Source organism: Mastigoproctus giganteus, chromosome 11, assembly GCF_048544385.1.
Source record: "Mastigoproctus giganteus isolate SK-2022 chromosome 11, ASM4854438v1, whole genome shotgun sequence".
NCBI classification, from domain to species: Eukaryota; Metazoa; Arthropoda; class Arachnida; order Uropygi; family Thelyphonidae; genus Mastigoproctus; species Mastigoproctus giganteus.
Genome location: NC_143585.1, coordinates 11,258,316 through 11,280,272, shown reverse-complemented (window position 1 = coordinate 11,280,272; position 21,957 = coordinate 11,258,316). Strand labels below are relative to the sequence as shown.

The window sequence follows — 21,957 nt, the reverse complement described above, 5'->3', positions numbered from 1 at the left end:
CCAGGAACTCCTTCTTCAAAAGAACATTGGCACTCATGAACAAGTTTGACTTGGATATGGCTGTGAACAAGAAACAATTTCACAGATCTATTTGGAGTAAATTGACCGATTGACGGATGAGTTCTGGCCCAAAGATGTCCTCATTAATTCGTGTGTGTGTGTGATGATGTCTCCTGCAGCAAACTGCTTTCTGCGAGTTTACATAGCGCTGGACTTGACGTCATGAATATCTTTTTATTTTTGTGAATTGAACTTTTCCCGTTTCCATTGTACAAAGTATATTAGTCTACCACTTATTTTTATGTTTGTACAACCTTTGCTCTGTTATACACTTTAACTGGGCGAATGCCTGTTGTGTATATTATATGTTAAAAAATAAAATAAAATAAAATATGCCACATCTCCTTGATCTCATGTCTCAGGTTCGTGTACTTCCTAATTTTTTTCCTCATGGGTTTTCTGGACATTGATAGCGTTGGGCACCGCTATGTCAATATTATGATTTTGTAGAAAAAATGAGAACACTACCTCCTTTATTAGACTAAAGAAAGACAGGAGCAAATTTAAAATCGAAAAAGGAGTTCGACAAGGAGACACAATATCTCCGAAGCTGTTTACTGCTGCCCTTGAGGAAGCTTTCAGAAGATTAGACTGGTAGCAGAAAGGAGTCAATGCGAACGGAGAGTACCTAAACCATTTACGATTTGCCGTTGACATTGTGGTCATAAGCCACGATCCCAATGAATTAGAGGAAAATCTTAATCAGTTATGAAGAGTTAGGATTTCGGACTAAAGATGAATATGGCTAAAACAAAAGTATTGATGAGCAAGTATTCTACCGAAAGGGACATAATGATTGAAGGAGCAGTAATTGAAAAGGTAGAGTCATATACTTATCTGGGACAAGTTATTAGCTGTAATAATGATAAATGCCTTGAAGTCAAAAGAACAATAAATTTTGGATGGATAGCATTCAGGAAATATGGTCACATACTGAGGAGCAATATCCCAGTTTGTCTGAAACGTAAAATAATGAATCAATGTATATTACCCACCATGACTTAAGGAAGTGAAACTTGGGCACTCACCAAAAGAATGGACGAGAAGATGAGAACTATACAGCGAAGAATGGAACGAATTATATTGGGAATGAGACTGTTAGATAAGAAGAAAAACACATGGATTAGGCAGAAAACTCAAGTAAATGATATTCTCATCAAAACTAAAGAACTAAAATGGTCTTGGGCAGGACACAGTTCGAAGACATAATGACAGATGTACTAAGCAAATAACAGAATGGTACCGAAGAGGAGCTAGAAGAAAACCAGAAAGACAACGGACGGAGAGGGATAGATGAAATTCATGAGTTTGTTGGTAGTAAATGGATGGCCATTGCACAAAACAGAAGGAACTGGAAAGTTGCTGGAGAGGCCTTCATCCTGCAGTGGATTGAAAATGGCTGGTGATGATGATGTCAATCAGGTAGGTAGCCTTTTCCATCTTGTCCACAAGGGTTATGTCCGGTCTGTTGTGAGATGGTCTTATCCGTTATTATGGCGCTGTCCCAGTACAGCTTGTGGGTTCGGGTCTCTAGTACTACCTGGGGTTCGTATTCGTAGTATGGTACACTTTCTTTGGTCAGCTGGTATTTCCTCGCTAGCTCCTGATGTATTATCCAGGCTATCTGGTCGTGTCTATGAGTGTACTCAGTCTGGGTGATCACCTTGCACCCCGCGGTGATGTGTTGGATAGTTTCTGAGGCCAGGTGGCATCGTCGACATGTGTCGCCTGATATTCCGGGCTCTGCGATGTATTTTCTATAGTTTCTGGTGTTCTCGAAGTAATTCTTCAGGTTAATTATCGCTGTTTTCTTTTCTTGTATCAGGTCTATTAGGCCCTTTCCTTCCTCTTTCCGAGGTATTGTAATTCTCTCCACTGCTGATTTCGGGTGGTGTTGGCGACTCTTAGTCATCATTGTCTTTGTCTTTCGCATGATATCTTCTAGCTCGGTGTTAGTCCAATCTATGACCCCGAGTGTGTATGTTAGTACTGGAACCTGACGAAGCCGAGTGGTCAGGACTGAGAGTGCATAGCACGCGTTCCTTGAGTGGACCGGGGTTCAAGCCCGTGACTACTAAATACAATAAATATTTGTATTGACGATTTATTGTAAACTCTATTGACTTGGTTGTCGTGCCGGAGCTGCATAGGTGTTTATGGCTTTAACTGTGTTCCCTCCGTTCAATTTTCCTTTCAGCAGGTTTCCGAGTCTCTGATGATATTTTTCGGTCAGTCACTTCTTGATGTGACTGACCGAAAAATATCATCAGAGACTTGTGTGTTCTAATTGCTCAGCCTGCATCATCCCTAGGTATTTGTAGGTCTCTCCTTCTGTTATAGCTTCGATCTCTTTACCAGTCAGCAGCTGGTAGTTTCGGCCAACTAATTTTCCCCGGTGCAGTGTGTGGGTTTTGCATTTTTCTAGACCAAATTCAATCCTGATTTCCTTGCTGAATTCTTCGGTGATTGAAGTAGTTGCTGGAGTTGCTTCTCGGTTGCCGCGTAGAGCTTGATGCTATCCATGTATCTTAGGTGGGTGAGGGTGTACAGATTCTTTCTTCCTTCTTTGAGGTTATGTCCATACTTGCTGCTGTTGAACATGGTGGATAGCGGGTTGAGTACTGCACAGAACCATAGTGGGCTCAGAGCATCTCCCTGAAAGATTCCTCTTCTAATGGGGATTGGCCTGGTTGTGATGTTCTTGACCTTAATGGTGGTACTCCATTTTGCCATTATTTCTCCTAGGAAGTTTGTCACTATCGGATTGACCTTGTAGATCTTCAGGGTTCTCTCTATTAGCCAGCTATGAGGTACGGAGTCGAAGGCTTTGCGATAATCGATGTAGGCTGTATATAGGTTGCAGCGCGTCTTGAAGGCTTGCTCCATAACTGCGGCATCTATGGTTAATTGCTCCTTTCAGCCTTTGCTCCTCCGCTTGCATCCTTTCTGCTGTTCGGCCATTATGTTCTGACTCTCTAAGTGGTCTGATATCTTCTTGGTTATGCAGCTGGTCAGGATCTTGTACATCGTTGGAAGGCATGTGATTGGCCTGTATTTTGCCGGGTTTCTTGTATCTTCATCTTTAGGCTTCAGATATGTGACTCCTTCAGTGAGAAACTTCGGGATTGTCTCCTGGTGCCTTATCATTCGAGTGAACTGCTCTGCTAGGTGTTTGTGTGTGCAGGTGAGCTTCTTGTACCGTTAGTTGTAGATGTTATCAATTCCCGGGGTTCGCTAGTTCTGGGTATTCCTGATCGACTGTTTTACTTCTTATTCTCGAATTTCCCACTCTCTCATCTCTTGTATGTCCTTCGTTTTCTTCCGTTCTTCTTCTATCCATAGTGCTCTGCTGATATGTCTTACTGCACTGCTCCAGATATTTACCCAGAATTCTTCGATTGTCTTCTTCTCGGGTGGTCCGTTTCCTGCTTTCTCATATTCACCCAGTTTCCTGTAGAAAGCTCCTCGGTCCTCATCGTAAATTCAGTTGTTTATTTTCCTCTAGGAGCTCTCTTTGTATCGGTGTAGTCTCTTGCCGAGTGCGAGGAGGTTCTGCTTCAGTGTGTCGTCCAAGTATTCTCCTATTCGGCGCCTCCATAGCCAGGTAGGCAGGAGCAGCAGTGCGTAGCACACTCTTCTTGATTAGACCGGGGTTGGAGCCCGTGACCACGAAATACGGAGGATGCGGGAAGGTCAGGGAATGACCACCGCATATCCCAGGAGTAATATGGCCTTAGTTGCTAATGCTCATGAAAACCAAACAACAACAACAACTTGGCCTTCGCTTCCCTACAAAATTCCTCATATGTGAATGTAGATACAAAATACTCATTCACTTTGTCAGTTAACTGCCCAGAATCATCAACAATCTAAGCATCGTTATCAAGTGGGCCACCTTGTTCCATTCCCTTCCTTCTAGAGTTTATATAAGAAAAGAAGTCTGTGCTGGTTTTCTTTGGTTTCTTTGCCAAAGATTTCGCGCAATCTTCCTCCTCTTGCCTAACCTCTTTTGGGACTTGATTACAGACTAGCTTATTTCTACCATAAGCTTCTGCATTGCTTGATAATATATATGCATCCCATGCATGTTCTCTTCTCTGCCATGGGTCTCACTAGTTCATCTGACATCTATAATCAGTTTTTAAAACAGTATTTTATTTATTTTTTATATATATATGGTCCTGTCTGGTACACTTCTCGCCACATTTCTTCTTATCTGCCTAAAATTTACTTTATTCTGTGTATTTAAAATACTGTTTTAAAAACTGATTATAGAGGTCACTAGTCATCTATTTTTTCGTTAGTAGCTGTTTTATTTGTTTTGTTTGCAGCTATCGTTTTGACCTCATGTAATTTCGCGTCGCCATTTTCAGGTATAATAATTTTAATCTTCTACTTTTTATAATATTCACCCTTTTATCTTAATTATATTTTCATTATAATACTGCGTAGGGACTACCTTGTCCATACTTTGTAAGAGATACTTTTCCGGTTTTTTTTTTTTTTATATTTATTTATTTATTTACATTTATAAATTTTCTCTTGCATAACTATGGGCAAGTAGGGAAACGCAGTCCGTTGATGCTATGTCAGGTGTAGTCCCCCGATGAAATACCTGATTTAGCATCAATATTTACTTTGCTGACATCAGATTTCATTATTTATTATTTTCGGAGTACTGTATTTAGCAAATTTTTCCCGCCTTTATCTGATGTAGGCTATCGTAACTTTCTTTTGACATTTTGATATAATTTTTTAAACTTTCCGGAGTTTCGAACTGCCATCTTTACTTTTATTTATCATATTAATTATAATATACATATATTTACATTTGCATCCGTTGCTGCTGCTTTGCGCGCTTCGGTACATTTGCTATATCCAGTTTATTTAACTCTCTGATGTTTTCTGTTTTTACTCTTTAATACAATCTTTTATATATTATATTATTATATCAATTTAAGAATTAGTTATCTGCTGCTTTGCGCGATACTGTTCTTTAAATTACACCCATCTCTGTTATTCAGTCTTTAGATGGTCTTGTTTTTAACTCCGGTTTGCCATTTGCTGGCTTCAATCTTTATTCTATAGTTAATCTATTTTTTTCTTGTGTCCTTTAGTGTTGCTTGCATTGGCATTTATGTTATTTTATATACATCTGCATCCTTTGCTGCTGCTTTGCGCGCTTTGGTGCATTTGTTTGTCTAAACGATTTTTATCATTCTGTTATCTCTATTGGTTTTAATGCACTATTTATATATATATATATATAATATATAAAAGATTGTATTAAAGAGTAAAAACAGAAAACATCAGAGAGTTAAATAAACTGGATATGGCAAATGCACCGAAGCGCGCAAAGCAGCAGCAACGGATGCAAATGTAAATATATGTATATTTTAATTAATATGATAAATAAAAGTAAAGATGGCAAGTTCGAAACTCCGGAAAGCCTAAAAAATTACATGAAAACGTTAAAAGAAAGTTACGATAGCCTACATCAGATAAAGGCGGGAAAAAATTTACTAAATACAGAATTCCGAAACGGGAATAAAATATGAAATATTAATAAATAATGAAATCTGATGTCAGCAAAATAAATATTGATGCTAAATCAGGTATTTCATCGGGGGACTACACCTGACATAGCATCAACGGACTGCGTTTCCATACTTGCCCATAGTTAATATATATATATATATATATATAATATATATATATTATATATATATTATAAAAAATATACTAAATAGATACGTTATAGTGTAAAGTTAATATCTTTAAAGTTTGAAAATCCATATAGCCATAGTCCTGCCGGGTTTTCCTTACCGGGTTTTTACCATGTCCCCTCTTTTGTTCTCTAAGCATTACTGACAATCCGACCTTATCTGACAGGTTCCGTCTTTCGTTCTCTTAGCATTACTGACAATTTGACTTTATCTGACATTATTTATGTCCTACTTAAAGTAAACTTTATTAGGAATTAGCCATTCCGTTTTTTCCTTTTTCTTTTTCTTCTTTTTCTTTTTATTCGATTGATATATTTTTACAGGCCTTTACTACCTAACCAGGATCCCTACTTTTAGGGTCGGGAAGTTACGCTCCCGGTTAATATCCGATGTACTATCGATAAATTGACCTTTTCTTTCTTTTTGCTTTTAGCTTTCCTCTTGCCTTATTTTTCATACCTCGCGAACTATTAGAGTAATTCGAGGGGGAGTGAGGTACTATTGCTCTACTATACATTTTTCCGTTCTCCTTCGGTTAGCTTTATTAGCTATTTTCTGCAAAAATTTTATGCTAAATTGTGTTCAGCAAAAAATTTTAATAATTACTCAGTTGTGCTTATAATGTGGTAGCGATCGGTCGGGCTAAATATCATCCAGCCTGTATCATTTATAAATTGTTGTTATGTATTACGGTACGACACTTGTTGTTTTGGCATTCTAGACTTACATTTGTCTCAAATCTTACGTTAATGTTATACTAAATTATTCCACATTTCCACTATTATATTATTTTGGCGTTAGTATACAGGCAGATGATAACAGAAACCGATGGCTCAGTCTAGCATGGGTTGGTTATTTTGTAAGGGTTTAGCCCTCGACAAAGTTCCTTGCAAAATAATTTTCCTGTGTTGGGTTTTTTATTTTATTATTTTATTAATTTACTTAATATGATTTATATTTTGGTTTTCATGTATACTGGAGATATGGCAGGACTATGGCTATATGGATTTTCAAACTTTAAAGATATTAACTTTACACTATAACGTATCTATTTAGTATATACATAACGTCCGATGTAATGTTCGATCGTTTGATGGCATTAATTGGGTGTTCTATATATTACACTTTAACTATAATTTTACATCTTTACAACCTAAACTCAGTAATTTTATGGATGCTTTATTAATTAGGAGTTTGCCTATGTATTGACTGGTCTGCAAGGATTCTCCTTATCGTTATCGCTATCTAATTACATTAAATTTCTACATCTTTTTATATCAATATTTTTGTTTTCGCTATATTAAAGTATAAGGATACTATTATGCTAGTTATCATACTCTGTGAGTTTGGTAAGATATATAGTCGATGGTTAACTGTATTTCCCCCATTTTTTAGTTATTTTTACCTTATAATACTATCATGAGTTACTACACTTTGAATAATCATAAGATACTACGTCGGTCGCGTAGGCTAAACTGTACCGCGGATTCTACTATGGCTATGAGTGATCCGATAAGTAACCAAAATAGCCATGTTGCATCTAATGTATTAGGCTTACCAAGTAACCGCCCGGTTAATGATACTATAGACAATAACTTACATTTGGACACGAGGACTTTTGCATCGGAGCTATACTTAAAATTCAACAAATGCAACAATATGAGATGTCAAACTTGCCCGGCCATGAACATTAAACATGTCTCCCATAATACCTATGATCCGGTTTTCTGCCATTCTAGGGGAGCTATTTACCTAATTACATGTAATACGTGTATGGCTAAGTATATTGGACAAACAGGAGGTGAATTACATATTAGAATTAATGGGCACAGATCCCATATTAATAATTTTGTTAATAAAAATGACATTGAACTGCAGCACTTCCAAACACATAGTTTCGATAATATTTCTATTACTATATTAGATATTGAACATAGACACAGCATTAGATTACAACGTGAAAACTGCAATATTCTTAAATATAAAACCCTGTACCCTTATGGTCTCAATAGTTTGTTTAATGGACGTAATTATAATATTGGTAGTTTAGATACTTGTGTTTATAAACTTTTTCATATGGCTAATAGATCCCAGCCTAAATTGCCACGTAGTAAGATGAGAAACAAAGTTTTTAACAATACTGGTACTGGCATTCAAATGCGCACTAAGCATACTTTAGGAAAATTTACCGACATGCTGGATACTTGGGATAAAAATGTTATAAATATTAAACTCATACATGATATCTTATTCGGCCTCAAGCATAGCAAGTTAAAAGCCTTAGAAAAAATTAACCAGACATATTCACATCGTAACCAGCATCTTGACCACTTACTTAGGGATATTTTTAAATATCGTCTATGTAATAAACCTGTTATCCATAACATCTATATCAATATTAAATTCAGTAACATTATATTTGACTACTTACCGTTAAAGGAGATATTAAATAAACATGTTAGCAGTTTTCCACTCAGTAATAGGAATATAGTAACTAGGTTTAGTTACAATAAACCTTTTGGGCTTACTGCTTGTAATTATAAGCAGCTAGCCTGCAACTTAGATAATGTCTACCAGGATGCTATTTGCTACTGCCACTTACCACAATACCATGATTTCGTTGACTTACATCATGGGCATGTAATTACTGGTAATCTTAACCTGGTTCCTCACCAGGAATTGAGATCTGTTCTTTCCTACGGTTTTAAATACAGACCTAACACTAGCCTTAATGCTAATCTTATAACCAAACTAATACATTCTGACCTTATGCATTTTTGCCTTAAATTGGCCTATAAGTTTAATTTACCACTAGAGGCCTTCTATAATTGGCTAGTTCTTACTAATAGCGATTTTAAACAACATATATTTAGTATGCTTTTACATAGGAAGCATCATACCATTAGAGATAGCAAAAGATATAATATGCAGTTAATCAAACGACATTTAAAGGAGTTACAGGATATATTTATCATAACAACTATAGATAAGGCCGCTAATAATTACAGTTTCATCTGCAAAAAATTCTATGCCACACTATTATACAATGAACTACATAGCAGTGCTACATATACTAAATCTAACTGTAACCTTGGTACTATTACCAAAAAGCTACTGGCTATACAAAAAAGGTTAAAAATTAGTAACTATAATACTAATTTTCCGTATTTGTATGGTATTCCCAAGTTTCACAAATCGCCTATTAGTTTCAGATTTATTACATCTTGTAGAAATAGCTACTCAAAAGTCCCACATAGTAAGCTAGTTGAATTGCTCAGCATGATTTTCAAGGCTATAGATTCCTCCAGAATTATTAATAACAATAGACCTATTTTAACCTTTATAAAGAACAATATGAATAGCATCAAACATATAAATACATATGATTTCAAAAATTTATTTACTAGCATCCCACATGATAGTCTAAAATTGGTGTTAAATAATTATTTTACAGAATATAGCCAAATTTTACCCTGCCAACGTAATTATTGGGATAACTTGATTAATCTTTGTATTTCCAACAGCTATATTTATAATGGTAGTAATATTTTCATACAGCATGCTGGCATTGCCATGGGGGCGAGTAGCTCGTGTCTCATCGCCAACTTATATCTGCATCATTTTGAAAACAACTTTGTTAAAGATATCCATATGTTCAGATATATTGATGACCTAATTGTGTTCAACAATACTAGCTTTCTTACAGAAGCGGTTAAACACTACCCGCAGGAGTTGGTTCTAGAAGTCACTAACAACGGTGACCCTTTTAAAGTAGCATATCTGGACATAGATATTCAGATTAATAATAATACACTATCTACCAAGCTATTTGACAAACGCAAAGAATTCAATTTCAAAACTATAGACTTAACCCGTTGGGGTACTAATATCTCTGTACGTATACTTAAAAACATTATAGTGACACAAACTATCAGAAGAGTATATATTTGTAATAATAAAAGTGATGTTATATATGCGCTTATCGATCTTAAGCATAAATTATTGGATAACGGTTTCCCATATAATTTCATTTTGAAACATATGAGTACTGCTTTATCCATAGCACTAAAAAAGTACCACGATAATTTAAACCAGTTGGAAATTATCGAAAATATTAGGCAGGCAGTTTATTAAACTGTTATATACATTTTGGATATTGCCGTGGTCTTAATGTAATCATTATTGTTTTTTAATATAGGGTATAGATATAGCGAGTGGTGTACTAATTAGCCTTTGTATATACATGTACATACTAGGGACTGCTGTTTTGAACTCGCTATATATAGCTTACGCCTTAGAAAAGTGGTACCTATATGGGTTCTTTACAGTAGGAATGAATTCTATATTATACTAGGATTTCTCTTCTACATCTGAGTATTATTGGTTTTGTTTTCTCTATTATAGAGGGCGCTATTATGCTTTTGTTCATCCAAAAAACACCGGCTAATTCTTGACAAATCTTAGGTGGCGCATGACGCTTTGTAGTTATATAAGTCTAGTGAGGTTGCTGCAGGCGTTTTGTTTTTCCCGCCTTGGGCTACGGTAAAGTATGCTTGGTAGATTCCTTACCGGGTTTTTACCATGTCCCCTCTTTTGTTCTCTAAGCATTACTGACAATCCGACCTTATCTGACAGGTTCCGTCTTTCGTTCTCTTAGCATTACTGACAATTTGACTTTATCTGACATTATTTATGTCCTACTTAAAGTAAACTTTATTAGGAATTAGCTATTCCGTTTTTTCCTTTTTCTTTTTCTTCTTTTTCTTTTTATTCGATTGATATATTTTTACAGGCCTTTACTACCTAACCAGGATCCCTACTTTTAGGGTCGGGAAGTTACGCTCCCGGTTAATATCCGATGTACTATCGATAAATTGACCTTTTCTTTCTTTTTGCTTTTAGCTTTCCTCTTGCCTTATTTTTCATACCTCGCGAACTATTAGAGTAATTCGAGGGGGAGTGAGGTACTATTGCTCTACTATACATTTTTCCGTTCTCCTTCGGTTAGCTTTATTAGCTATTTTCTGCAAAAATTTTATGCTAAATTGTGTTCAGCAAAAATTTTAATAATTACTCAGTTGTGCTTATAATGTGGTAGCGATCGGTCGGGCTAAATATCATCCAGCCTGTATCATTTATAAATTGTTGTTATGTATTACGGTACGACACTTGTTGTTTTGGCATTCTAGACTTACATTTGTCTCAAATCTTACGTTAATGTTATACTAAATTATTCCACATTTCCACTATTATATTATTTTGGCGTTAGTATACAGGCAGATGATAACAGAAACCGATGGCTCAGTCTAGCATGGGTTGGTTATTTTGTAAGGGTTTAGCCCTCGACAAAGTTCCTTGCAAAATAATTTTCCTGTGTTGGGTTTTTTATTTTATTATTTTATTAATTTACTTAATATGATTTATATTTTGGTTTTCATGTATACTGGAGATATGGCAGGACTATGGCTATATGGATTTTCAAACTTTAAAGATATTAACTTTACACTATAACGTATCTATTTAGTATATACATAACGTCCGATGTAATGTTCGATCGTTTGATGGCATTAATTGGGTGTTCTATATATTACACTTTAACTATAATTTTACATCTTTACAACCTAAACTCAGTAATTTTATGGATGCTTTATTATAAAAAATATATATATATATATATATATATATATATATACTAAATAGATACGTTATAGTGTAAAGTTAATATCTTTAAAGTTTGAAAATCCATATAGCCATAGTCCTGCCATATCTCCAGTATACATGAAAACCAAAATATAAATCATATTAAGTAAATTAATAAAATAATAAAATAATAAGCCCAACACAGGAAAATTATTTTGCAAGGAACTTTGTCGAGGGCTAAACCCTTACAAAATAACCAACCCATGCTAGACTGAGCCATCGGTTTCTGTTATCATCTGCCTGTATACTAAAGCCAAAATAATATAATAGTGGAAATGTGGAATAATTTAGTATAACATTAACGTAAGATTTGAGACAAATGTAAGTCTAGAATGCCAAAACAACAAGTGTCGTACCGTAATACATAACAACAATTTATAAATGATACAGGCTGGTATCATTTATAAATTGTTGTTATGTATCATTTATAAATTGTTGTTATGTATTACGGTACGACACTTGTTGTTTTGGCATTCTAGACTTACATTTGTCTCAAATCTTACGTTAATGTTATACTAAATTATTCCACATTTCCACTATTATATTATTTTGGCTTTAGTATACAGGCAGATGATAACAGAAACCGATGGCTCAGTCTAGCATGGGTTGGTTATTTTGTAAGGGTTTAGCCCTCGACAAAGTTCCTTGCAAAATAATTTTCCTGTGTTGGGCTTATTATTTTATTATTTTATTAATTTACTTAATATGATTTATATTTTGGTTTTCATGTATACTGGAGATATGGCAGGACTATGGCTATATGGATTTTCAAACTTTAAAGATATTAACTTTACACTATAACGTATCTATTTAGTATATACATAACGTCCGATGTAATGTTCGATCGTTTGATGGCATTAATTGGGTGTTCTATATATTACACTTTAACTATAATTTTACATCTTTACAACCTAAACTCAGTAATTTTATGGATGCTTTATATATATATATATATGTATATTTTTTTTTTTTTTTTTTTTCACTCACACTCATTCATTTCCTTCTCACACACCAGGGTGTGATGCAGCGATGTGTAATGTAAATTTCAATACTAATTAAAACGAGGGTTAGTGTGTACTTAACTGTAGAATTTATGGTTTGCATTCTTTTTTTTTCAGACACACATTCATTTATTCAACTCTCGCCCCTTGCACCGCACTCCCCGGGCACCCCAACCCACTGCAATTCCTCAGTCGTGGTGCAGGCCAGGGGAGAATGCAGTGTTTGTGTTGTTAGTAAATGTTTGTTAGTGTATACGTATAAAGTAATGTAAGTTATTTCCAACTCTGTATTCCCTTGGCTAACCACATTTGCTCTTCCACTCATTCCCCTTCACCCCCTCTTTCTCTCGTTCCCATTCATTCTCTCTTTCCCTCATGCTAGGTCAGTCTTTCTTCCACCAAAACTGCCATATATTCCCTTTTACCATAATTCCTAGTTCACTCAGTGCCCAGCCTATTCATTCTTCTTTCATTCTACATTGCATCCCTTTCCTACTAGCTTACTGATATTTTTCAGCTAATCTGCTTCCCTGGCTGCCTGTACATTTCCCTCCCCTACATGGTTACTTATTTCGTGCGGAGCCCCAAGTTCCTACATGTGGCAGGGCAGTCCTGGGGAGTTTTCTCAGAATACTGCTGTCCTGACAGTTTTTAAGTCATCGTCTTGGCGTGGTGGCAATTTAACTATTGATTATTGTTTAATTGCTGGGGGCTGAATTGCTATTTTTTGGATAGTTCTGCGCTTTTCAAATATTTTCTGTGTGAAGGTCGTAAAAGCTTTATAATTTTCCTCTTCTATGAGGAACAGACGTTCTTCTCCCCTGGGATGGGGGGTGGGCCAATCTGTGCTATTAGCTCTGTTCTGGGGATGTCATATATTATACATTCATACAGAATGTGTGCCCATTCTTCACTCTTGCCACAGGTGGAGTTTGGGTCATCAGTCAGGCCTAAGGACGTTAGTTTCGCCTTTAGGGAGCTGTGACCTGTCAATATAAATGTTGCAAAAAGTCAAAGGGCATACCACGTAGGTGGTTGGGCTAACAATTGCCACCCGTGGAAGAAACCTTTTGGTAACCAGACCTCTCGTTTTCTGCTCCCACTTTGTTTGCCATTGCTCATGGAGCTTTGTGGCTATTCTTTTTCTCTCGGCATTGAAGGTGTTGGTTGTATCAAGTTGTATCCTCAGAAATTTCTTAGTTGGTATGAAAAGCGTAGCAGCTTCCAAGATTACCTCCTTGAAAGCTTCCCATTTAGAATTTGCTGTTGGTAACATCATCAGTTGGTCCCACTGTATCGAATTTAAAAACTGTCTGAGGCCACAGTAGTCACCTTTAAGCAAACAGCCTTCCCTTTACTCCGCATAAGGAAACTGTGATCGCTGCCACCTGTCGTTCATTATCATAACATTCTGTCCATCCGTTAGCGACCAACGTGACTTGTATTTCTCGGTAATTTTTAATAATTTGTATCAATTATAATAGATGGCAACACAGTACACCATCTCAAACTGCTGTTTATATTCCAAGTAAATATACAATGGCTGCCTACTCATCACTCTCTGTCTTCCACCTCCGGGAATCACGAGAAGTGAATCTTAAGACTACTAAATTCGGTTAACGATAATATTCATTGATAAAATGACTAATCGTAATCCCCCTCAGACTCATGTGGTCGCTCTGGATTATAAACACGAAGTTTATCTTAAGTAATGAACGGTGATCACGAGCTTTCATTCTATATGTCTGCGTGGCTGACATTTATCGGGATAATAATATACAGTTTTACCTCAACATCAGTGCGTTTGAAAGAGAATTCCTGCAGTGAATGAATTTGGATGGTGATATGCTTCTGGTCAGAATACAGTTTCACACCTCCAATCAAAATTTTAAACTTTTGTTTAATTGCAGGGAGTGTGCAGCGAGTCAACAGCATCGTACCACGATATAACGCTGGTCTGAAAGGTTTTGTCAAGGTCAGAGCAGCGTTAATCAAGAACAACACTCAAACAGAACCAGTGCATCTACGGTCAACACATCGGCATCTTCACACCTGTGGAGAGATCACCAATGAATCTATAACAACTAAATCATATGGTCAACGAATTTTAACTGAGGTGTTTGAAAAGCGAAAGTTCACCTCCCGATGGGTCCCTCAATTGCTGTCAGATGAACAACGAGCTAAACGTAAAGAAATTGCAATGCAATTCTCAGCACGTTACCGACAAGAAGGTGAAGAGATTTTAAAGTGCATTATTGTCATTGATGAGACATAGACATTCCTCTTTGAACCAGAACTAAAGTCACCATCAATTTATTGAAGTGTCCAACATTGCCACGCACCCCTAAATGTCTCCGGTAACATCAAAGGAGAAGAATTAGGCTACCGATTATAAGGGCATTATTGCTGCTCACCATGTACCACGGAGAAGATAAATAACTGGAGACTGCTATACCATATTTGTTCATTAGAAATTAATCCCGAAAATTCGTCAAAAGCAGCCAGATGTTGGAAATTGGTGTGCTCGTAAGGCCTTACATCACATAATCTATACAACTTGTTTTCACCGATTACAGAAGGGGAAAACATTACCCCCTTCTTTATAGCGTGATATGAGTTCTTGCGATTACGAGCTCAAGGAAGCGTTGCGAGGACAATGATTTCTGTTTTTAGAAGCGTTGACTTGTAGCCGTGATCCAACACACCCAGACAGTTTAACTTCAGCAAACCGTTAAAGGTCATTCAAAAATCAACCAAACGTTGGAAAACAGTTATAAAGCGTGAAGGAGACTGCATTGAAGGTTTTTAATGTAAATTACGATTAAAATAAACTCATTTTAAATTAGCCACTTTCGTACATTTCTTTTAACATAGTTTTTTTATTATTATTATTTTAACTTGGCTCATTTTACAACAAAACAAAATTTTACACCGGATTTAAGTGAGAGGGTGCATTCTCGGTTAGTGAGATGTATCTAATAATACAGATAACAAGAGGCTTAGAAACTTTTATTCAAACACTTTTAAACTTCAATAAATACATTCAGACTTGAAACGAAACGCTTACATTCGTAAAATAAACATAAAAGCCATGTTAATGGCAGATGATAATAAAGTCTTCAATGTTTAATGTATATACAGCTCGTCATGCCCTCCTCAGGGTAAGCTGCCAACGAACCAATTGACTAATCTGCCAATTAACCCTGCCTTATTCTGTTTCGTGGACTGAATAAACGAACCACTTATATTTTGCCCTCTACGCAGGCCATTGCTTTGACTTGCACAACTTGTACATCTTGCACTGCTTCATTGCACTGATCGACCTCATTCTCGATAATGATTTCCAGAAGATCTTATTTTACTTGGATCTAACTGTTAATATTTCGTAACAGCAATTTACTCCGCTCTAAAAGACTTCACCATAAATATCTACAGTTTAGTGTAGTCTTTTTTTTTTTTTTCAATGATTCTAAGAAAAAATAAACAGCTATGCAGTACCTTAGCTATTTAAAAGGAGTATTGTTCACGGATTTGTACACGAAAGAGCAGCTTCATAAAGTTCAATGGTCCTTATCCGGTCTGTGTTTGTCACTCTCTTCGCCTGTTTTATAGCCGTATCTGTAGAATGAAGAGTACACAGGATTCCACTCCAATAGCTTTTTGTACAGAGACATTCCGTTCATGGGTCCTAAGGTGCCTCCATATTCTGACGGTAGATAGCACGGTGGGATGTTCCGATGTAAGGACTGCATGTCGTTTCCATGAAGAACAAACTGTAAAGAGGAAAATAACTGAGTCAATACCTAAAAGTAAAAGACGTGTCAATGTTTGGGCATTCAAAACCGTGTAATGAATTTGTATTACAGTTGGTGTTAAAAAGATTAATAATTCTGTCATTTTTGTTTAGAGTGTAATGCAAGCACGTAGTTTTTCATCAAGTCTTTTTCTGAAGCTATTGAAACAGCACCTCCAAAAATGGAAACAGAATCTCCCATCACTCTATATTTTCTATAATTCATGGTACTAAAGATGACGACAGAGATGTATTTAAACCAGGATAGTTCTGTGATGTCTCGCAATGCTTCCTGATGATCGAGGTCAAAACCAAGTTTACCACAGACTGCGCAGGTGCTTTGCTCACCTTAATCATCCTAATTTTTCCCGATATTATACATAATTATTACGCTATCATCACGTTTTAAATGAAGACTAACAATTTGTGTAAAGTTTACAGAATAGAATCTTTCGATCACTCAATATTTTACCCACGTGCGTATTCTGATGCACACACGTTGGTAGATATGGCACAAGATGGGAGGTTTTATGGTTTTAAATTGCAAATATCGGGATGAAAGAGAGTGGACGAGTTCCGTTCTCCGGTTTAACATTAAAAGGCAACGAATGAGGGAGCCATTTAATTTATGTTTTATCTCCCCCCCTTTCATTTATAACATCGAATCTGGAATTTTCTGTATATTAAATTGTGTTTTATTTTTGTCTTATTACCTTTTATTACGTATTATTTCACTCATATAATTGAACGTTAATTATTATATTATTTTATGAAGAAATAATGTAATCCTCCGGACATCGATTAGTTTATCTATTTGTCTTCAAGACTATTTCTCCGTAGAGCTGACCAGCTTGCCGCTTACCAACCCCGTTTTAAGTGAGTGCCATTTAACTATCAAACTTTAAAACTGTATATTCTGTCTTAAATTGGAAGGGAATTTCCTAAAAGTAATTCTACCTGAGTGACCTATATAACTACAGAAATATTTTTCCTAATTTAAGACCAACTTACTCTTTTCCGAATCTTTTCACTGATCATCGGCTTGAAGCAGGCGTAGATGATGTTGAACAGAGACGACTGGTTCACAATGTTGATGCTCTTATATCGAGCTGGAAGACCATTCTACAAGAAGAAAATAGTAATAATAATAGCATTCATGATTACTCTACATATACTATTATTATTTTTAATTGTGCAATGTTAAATTTACTCTCTGTTATTTATATATCTGCGCAATGCTAATTTGATTTGACGTTATTAGCTTCAGGGTCTTTGTCCACTAAGTATTACATCCAGCCCATGATGACTCCATCATTCAATAAAAGAACTGACAAATATTACAAATTGTCGCACCATTCTCAATTTCATTTATCAAATATCTTTGCAATAGCAGAATCGTTGCAAAACTATTTTAGTAAAAATAGTCCCACAAGAATTCCTTTTATTACAAACGACCTTCGGATCTGCATTGTATTCTGTCACTATTAAACCCGCATGCCACCTCTCCCTGAATCTCCTCTTCTGATGCTGTTCATATTCAAATCTTTATTACATAACTCCTACATTGGAGTAAAAATATAAAATACGTGTCTATTAAATATTTGTGAAAGAATTTGTTAAATTTTAGCGTTTATTGGTCAGAATGTTTTAAGGACAAGACTGTGATAAAGAACACGGCAGCTTTCTTTTGAGATGTGAACATTTGTGCTAAAGAAACATCTGTGTTCGATACCAGTGAAGTTGGATTTCATGAGATCTGCAGTGATCATGACTGTCTCTTTGGTACTATTATAAGTGAAAAATTTTCATTGAGAAAAAAGTATGCGTTTACCGTTTCTTCGGATTCCAAAGACAGCCGAGGAACCAAATTCTCAGTTGGTAACTTGAACTGCGAATTTAACAATGATTTAAATTTCATAACTGCAATCAGAAACATGCGTATTATACATTGTATTACACACCTGAGTCATATTAATAACTGCCATCATCTTGCTTAGTTGAAAATATTCTTTCACATGGAGCAAGGATAATCCTTGGCAGTCCAGGATCATGGAAAGTCCATTTATGTGGCAGGGTTCATACTGAAGTAACCACTCCATGGAGAGCATGGCTGAACGAACAAGCGTACTGAAAGGTTGTTCCGTTGGGTCAGTAACACCTAAAAGATATAAAAATATCACACACGCTGAATAACACTGAAATAATGCTATTGTACTGACATAGGTTAGTTTATTGTGAAGTTCCCACAAATACGCAGGAGCAGACCATTTTTCATAGTGAGACAAACCAAGACTGTTGAAGATTACATTAACTTGCATGTATTTTAGATTGTATGAAGGTCCGTAAATGGATCAACATATGTGAATGAGAAGTAAATTTATAAATTTCAATCTAAATTATCAGATTTTATTAAAGTTCGAAAAGCATCCAAGATTAAATAGAAATCACTATTATTATTATTCAGCCAAACAGACATATATTTGATTCGATTAAGTAGATGTACAACGATTTTCGAAAAGGTTTCTAACAGAATTGAAATAAAACGAATACTTGCCTATTCTCGCAATGGCGATTGTTTCTCCCTGGAGTCCTCGGTATGGCATGATGGTGGCGACATTTCTCCAAAACACGGAATGGAGTTCAGAAAGATCTGTAGGCTTGTAGTACTCATCGTTGTCCTTTCGACACTTGTAGTAGACCCTGATAGAATCTAGGGCTCGATCCACATCGTACTTCCTAACACGTAGGAACGCCAAGAGGAATGGGGTATCCTTTCTCGAGACAAAGTCTTCTTCTGTGGAAGACAACGAGACATACTCTTAGCATTTTAAGCTTTTCTAAAAAAAATAAGATTATCCCCTTTTATTTATTTTTATTTTTTATGTTAGCGCTATTGGAACTAGCATTTTTTTTAATACAGAAGTTGCATAACTTATAATAATAATAACAAAATGACTACAAGTTAATAAAGTCGAAGAAAGTTTCCTAAAATTCTAAAAATAGTGCTCTGCTATGATAGCTGAATAAGTATGTATACAATACGATCATTCTCTTAAATTGTCTTTCTTTCACTGAAAATGATTATTCTCTTAAATCTCCTAAGCACATCACCATACTAAAAAAAATACAAAACTACAGAATTAATTAAAAAAATAACTGACTCTCCAGCTTCCTTTTCAGTTGGCTGATGCATTTTTTCATCACCACAGGATCTTCACGAAGTTCTTCCGCTGCCTTTTTTCTATCAGCGGGGGTAAGTTTGTGGTCATCGTGGGCTCTGTAGGCTTCCCGTTGCTTTAAGGAAGACACAGAATCCCTCCGGGGCATGGTTTGGCAAGCCTACCAAAAGAATGCACAAAATAAGGTTTCTATTGCCAAGTGAAGTCAAACAGAAAATTCAATTTTTTTATAATTAGATCAGTATGTTTTAATGTGCCTTTTGTGGGCGGAATACTTAATAAAAGTAGGGGCAAGCAATTGCTTAAAAAGCCATTTGAAAGTTGAATTACATTTGACGAATCAAGCAGTTTCGGCATTCGAGATGGCATGAGTCGTCACGCTTGTAGAGAAATTTGATGGACGTTTTAGTGGAAACCCGATAACACGCCCTTTACCAGAAGTGGGATGACCACGTATCGATTTCGATTGAAGTTCGGCGCTTGTCCAACTTTTAGGGTTGAATCTTAACAACTGCTGTTGGAGTCTATGACAAGTACTGTGGAATCTAAATTCTGATAGATAAATGAGCAGTGAGTGCAAGTGAATAAACTGGACTGCACACGTAGATTATCTGAAAACAGCGACCTTCGTCACTGCTTCTTTTAATTTCAGCGAATTCTTTCCTTACGTTACCTGACTTTTCCTAAACATCATTTCTTTCTTACCACAGCAAATGGCTGCGATGAAAGTGTGCATTTTTAAACGAGAGTGAACGTCCTACACCTATAACCTTATTAATTTATATCAAAACAAAAATCTAGGCCACATCCTTATAGTTTGCGCAAAGGTGAAATGTGACAAGTCTTTCAAGTTATTGCTCAATGTTGTCTTACATTTAGAAGCGATTCTTAAAACTGTTTTCAAGACTTGACAGTAATTATATGATGAGCTCAAAGTACGAATCCTAAACAACAGCTGATATTGTATAAATTATTAGCGATTCATATTAAAGATTAACGATTCATGAGGTTTCGAAATCCGAGATGTCATGCAAAGGACAAGTGAGAGTTGTATTGTTTTTTTTTTTTTGAAGCACTGAATTTTTATCCAACAAAACAGGCAAAATAACCAAAAAATACATGCAATTTACAGACATAACACACTGACACTAACATCTGAAAGAGAGAGAGAGAGATAATTGTTTTGATGTATTTCTTAAAAATTTCGTGATCTCTATTTGAAACAGAATTTTTTTTTTTTTTTTTTTTGCTTTGTTTTCCAACGAAGACTCGAGGCCCGTGAGGCTGTCGTTGTAGGTAGACGGCAGTGATTGAATAATAAAAGGGCTGAGGCACTTAACGATGATTTGGGGAACATTATAAGTTCCTGCAATAGCAGTGGGAACCAATGAATTGATAGCTTTAATCAGTTGAATTTAGTGGAATTATAAGTGAGAAGGATATCGAGATAAAACATGCGATCTGGAAGTCAAGTTTTGGAGGCAGCACACTTGACGGCTGAAATCTCCTGATGTGGTCCATCTATTGGTCAGGATCAACTAGGATTTGATTGCCAAGGCACCTATGATGATAAGGAATTTTTCCCATATGAAGCTGAGTATTGAAAAAAATTGCAATCGCTGATGATTTTTGTCTGTCGAAGTGTGCCCGTGATTCTGAGTATGATATTCGGTCACCAACATTATTTTTCTCCTTCGAGATTTTGTGAAATTGTTGTTTCAGTCGAAAAGCTGCATTGAGGTCCTCGTTCCACCACGCTTTCGAGTGTGTGTGTGTGTCTGTGTGTGTGAGGGGGGGGGGGAGTGATTGCAGTCCTCTTGGATGCTGAAAACTTTTCAGCGGTATTAATCTAGTTGGTTAGAATGGTTGTTGCAATCGTGACTTCACACCTTTCAGGGATATGCCAAGGAATGAGTGTAGCAGCCATAAGGCATTTTTCAGTATTTAGAAAATTTGGGCTGATGATTGTAGACGTTTTACTCGGCTTATAAAGATATTCGCGTGACTTATGGACAGCCTCTTTGGGTGGAGGCAGTAATATTTGAGAAACAAGAGGCTCATGATCGGAGTTGAAAAGATGTTTCAGGGGGTCACACAATATGCATAGCGAGCCGGTTGGTTCCTCTAGACGAGGAACCGATAAGGAGTCATCGATGAGGAGGATTTGAGCGGACTTCAAATCTTCAATTAGGTGCGACCTCAGAGAAATTATGATAAGGGAAAAGGTAAATGAAACCATGGACCGGAATAAGTAAAATTGGCCAAGAGTATTAACTACAGTACTTTGATGTTAATGCAAATTCTAAAAAAAAAATCACGGCTTAATTCCTCGAATTCTTTAAGAACAATAGAAAATCCCCATCTGTTTTACGTATATTCTTTAGAAAGGTCAATGACGCAGTAGAGTTTACTGTTCCAAGAAGGCTTTTAAAGAGGCGCTGGCCTGCTATCCTTGACCAGCAAAGCAACACTTGGCCAAGACTTGGTATTTGTAGGCC

The 21,957-nt window shown here is 36.2% G+C and overlaps 1 protein-coding gene across 1 annotated transcript; it reads right to left on the bottom strand.

Moving 5' to 3' along the window:
• Positions 1–16,041: 16,041 nt before the first annotated feature.
• LOC150077708 (alpha-tocopherol transfer protein-like) lies at positions 16,042–19,607 on the bottom strand. Its single transcript, XM_090385215.1, has 5 exons — positions 19,442–19,607; positions 18,835–19,074; positions 18,242–18,438; positions 17,292–17,402; positions 16,042–16,260 (listed from the first exon to the last, which is right to left on the bottom strand). The coding sequence occupies exons 1-5, from the start codon at positions 19,605–19,607 to the stop codon at positions 16,048–16,050; spliced, it is 927 nt and encodes a 308-aa protein (XP_090241341.1). The 3' UTR covers positions 16,042–16,047.
• Between the last annotated feature and the right edge of the window lie 2,350 nt (positions 19,608–21,957).

What these genes read in the sequence shown, in the direction of transcription:
- LOC150077708 (XM_090385215.1), bottom strand. Translation starts at nt 19,607, where the DNA reads ATGCCCCGGAGGGATTCTGTGTCTTCCTTAAAGCAACGGGAAGCCTAC. An exon ending in ACTGAAAAGGAAGCTGGAGA is followed by an intron (nt 19,075 to 19,441) that starts GTCAGTTATTTT and finishes TGTCTTCCACAG; the next exon opens with AAGAAGACTTTGTCTCGAGA. An exon ending in CAGTTATTAATATGACTCAG is followed by an intron (nt 17,403 to 18,241) that starts GTGTGTAATACA and finishes TTCTTCTTGTAG; the next exon opens with AATGGTCTTCCAGCTCGATA.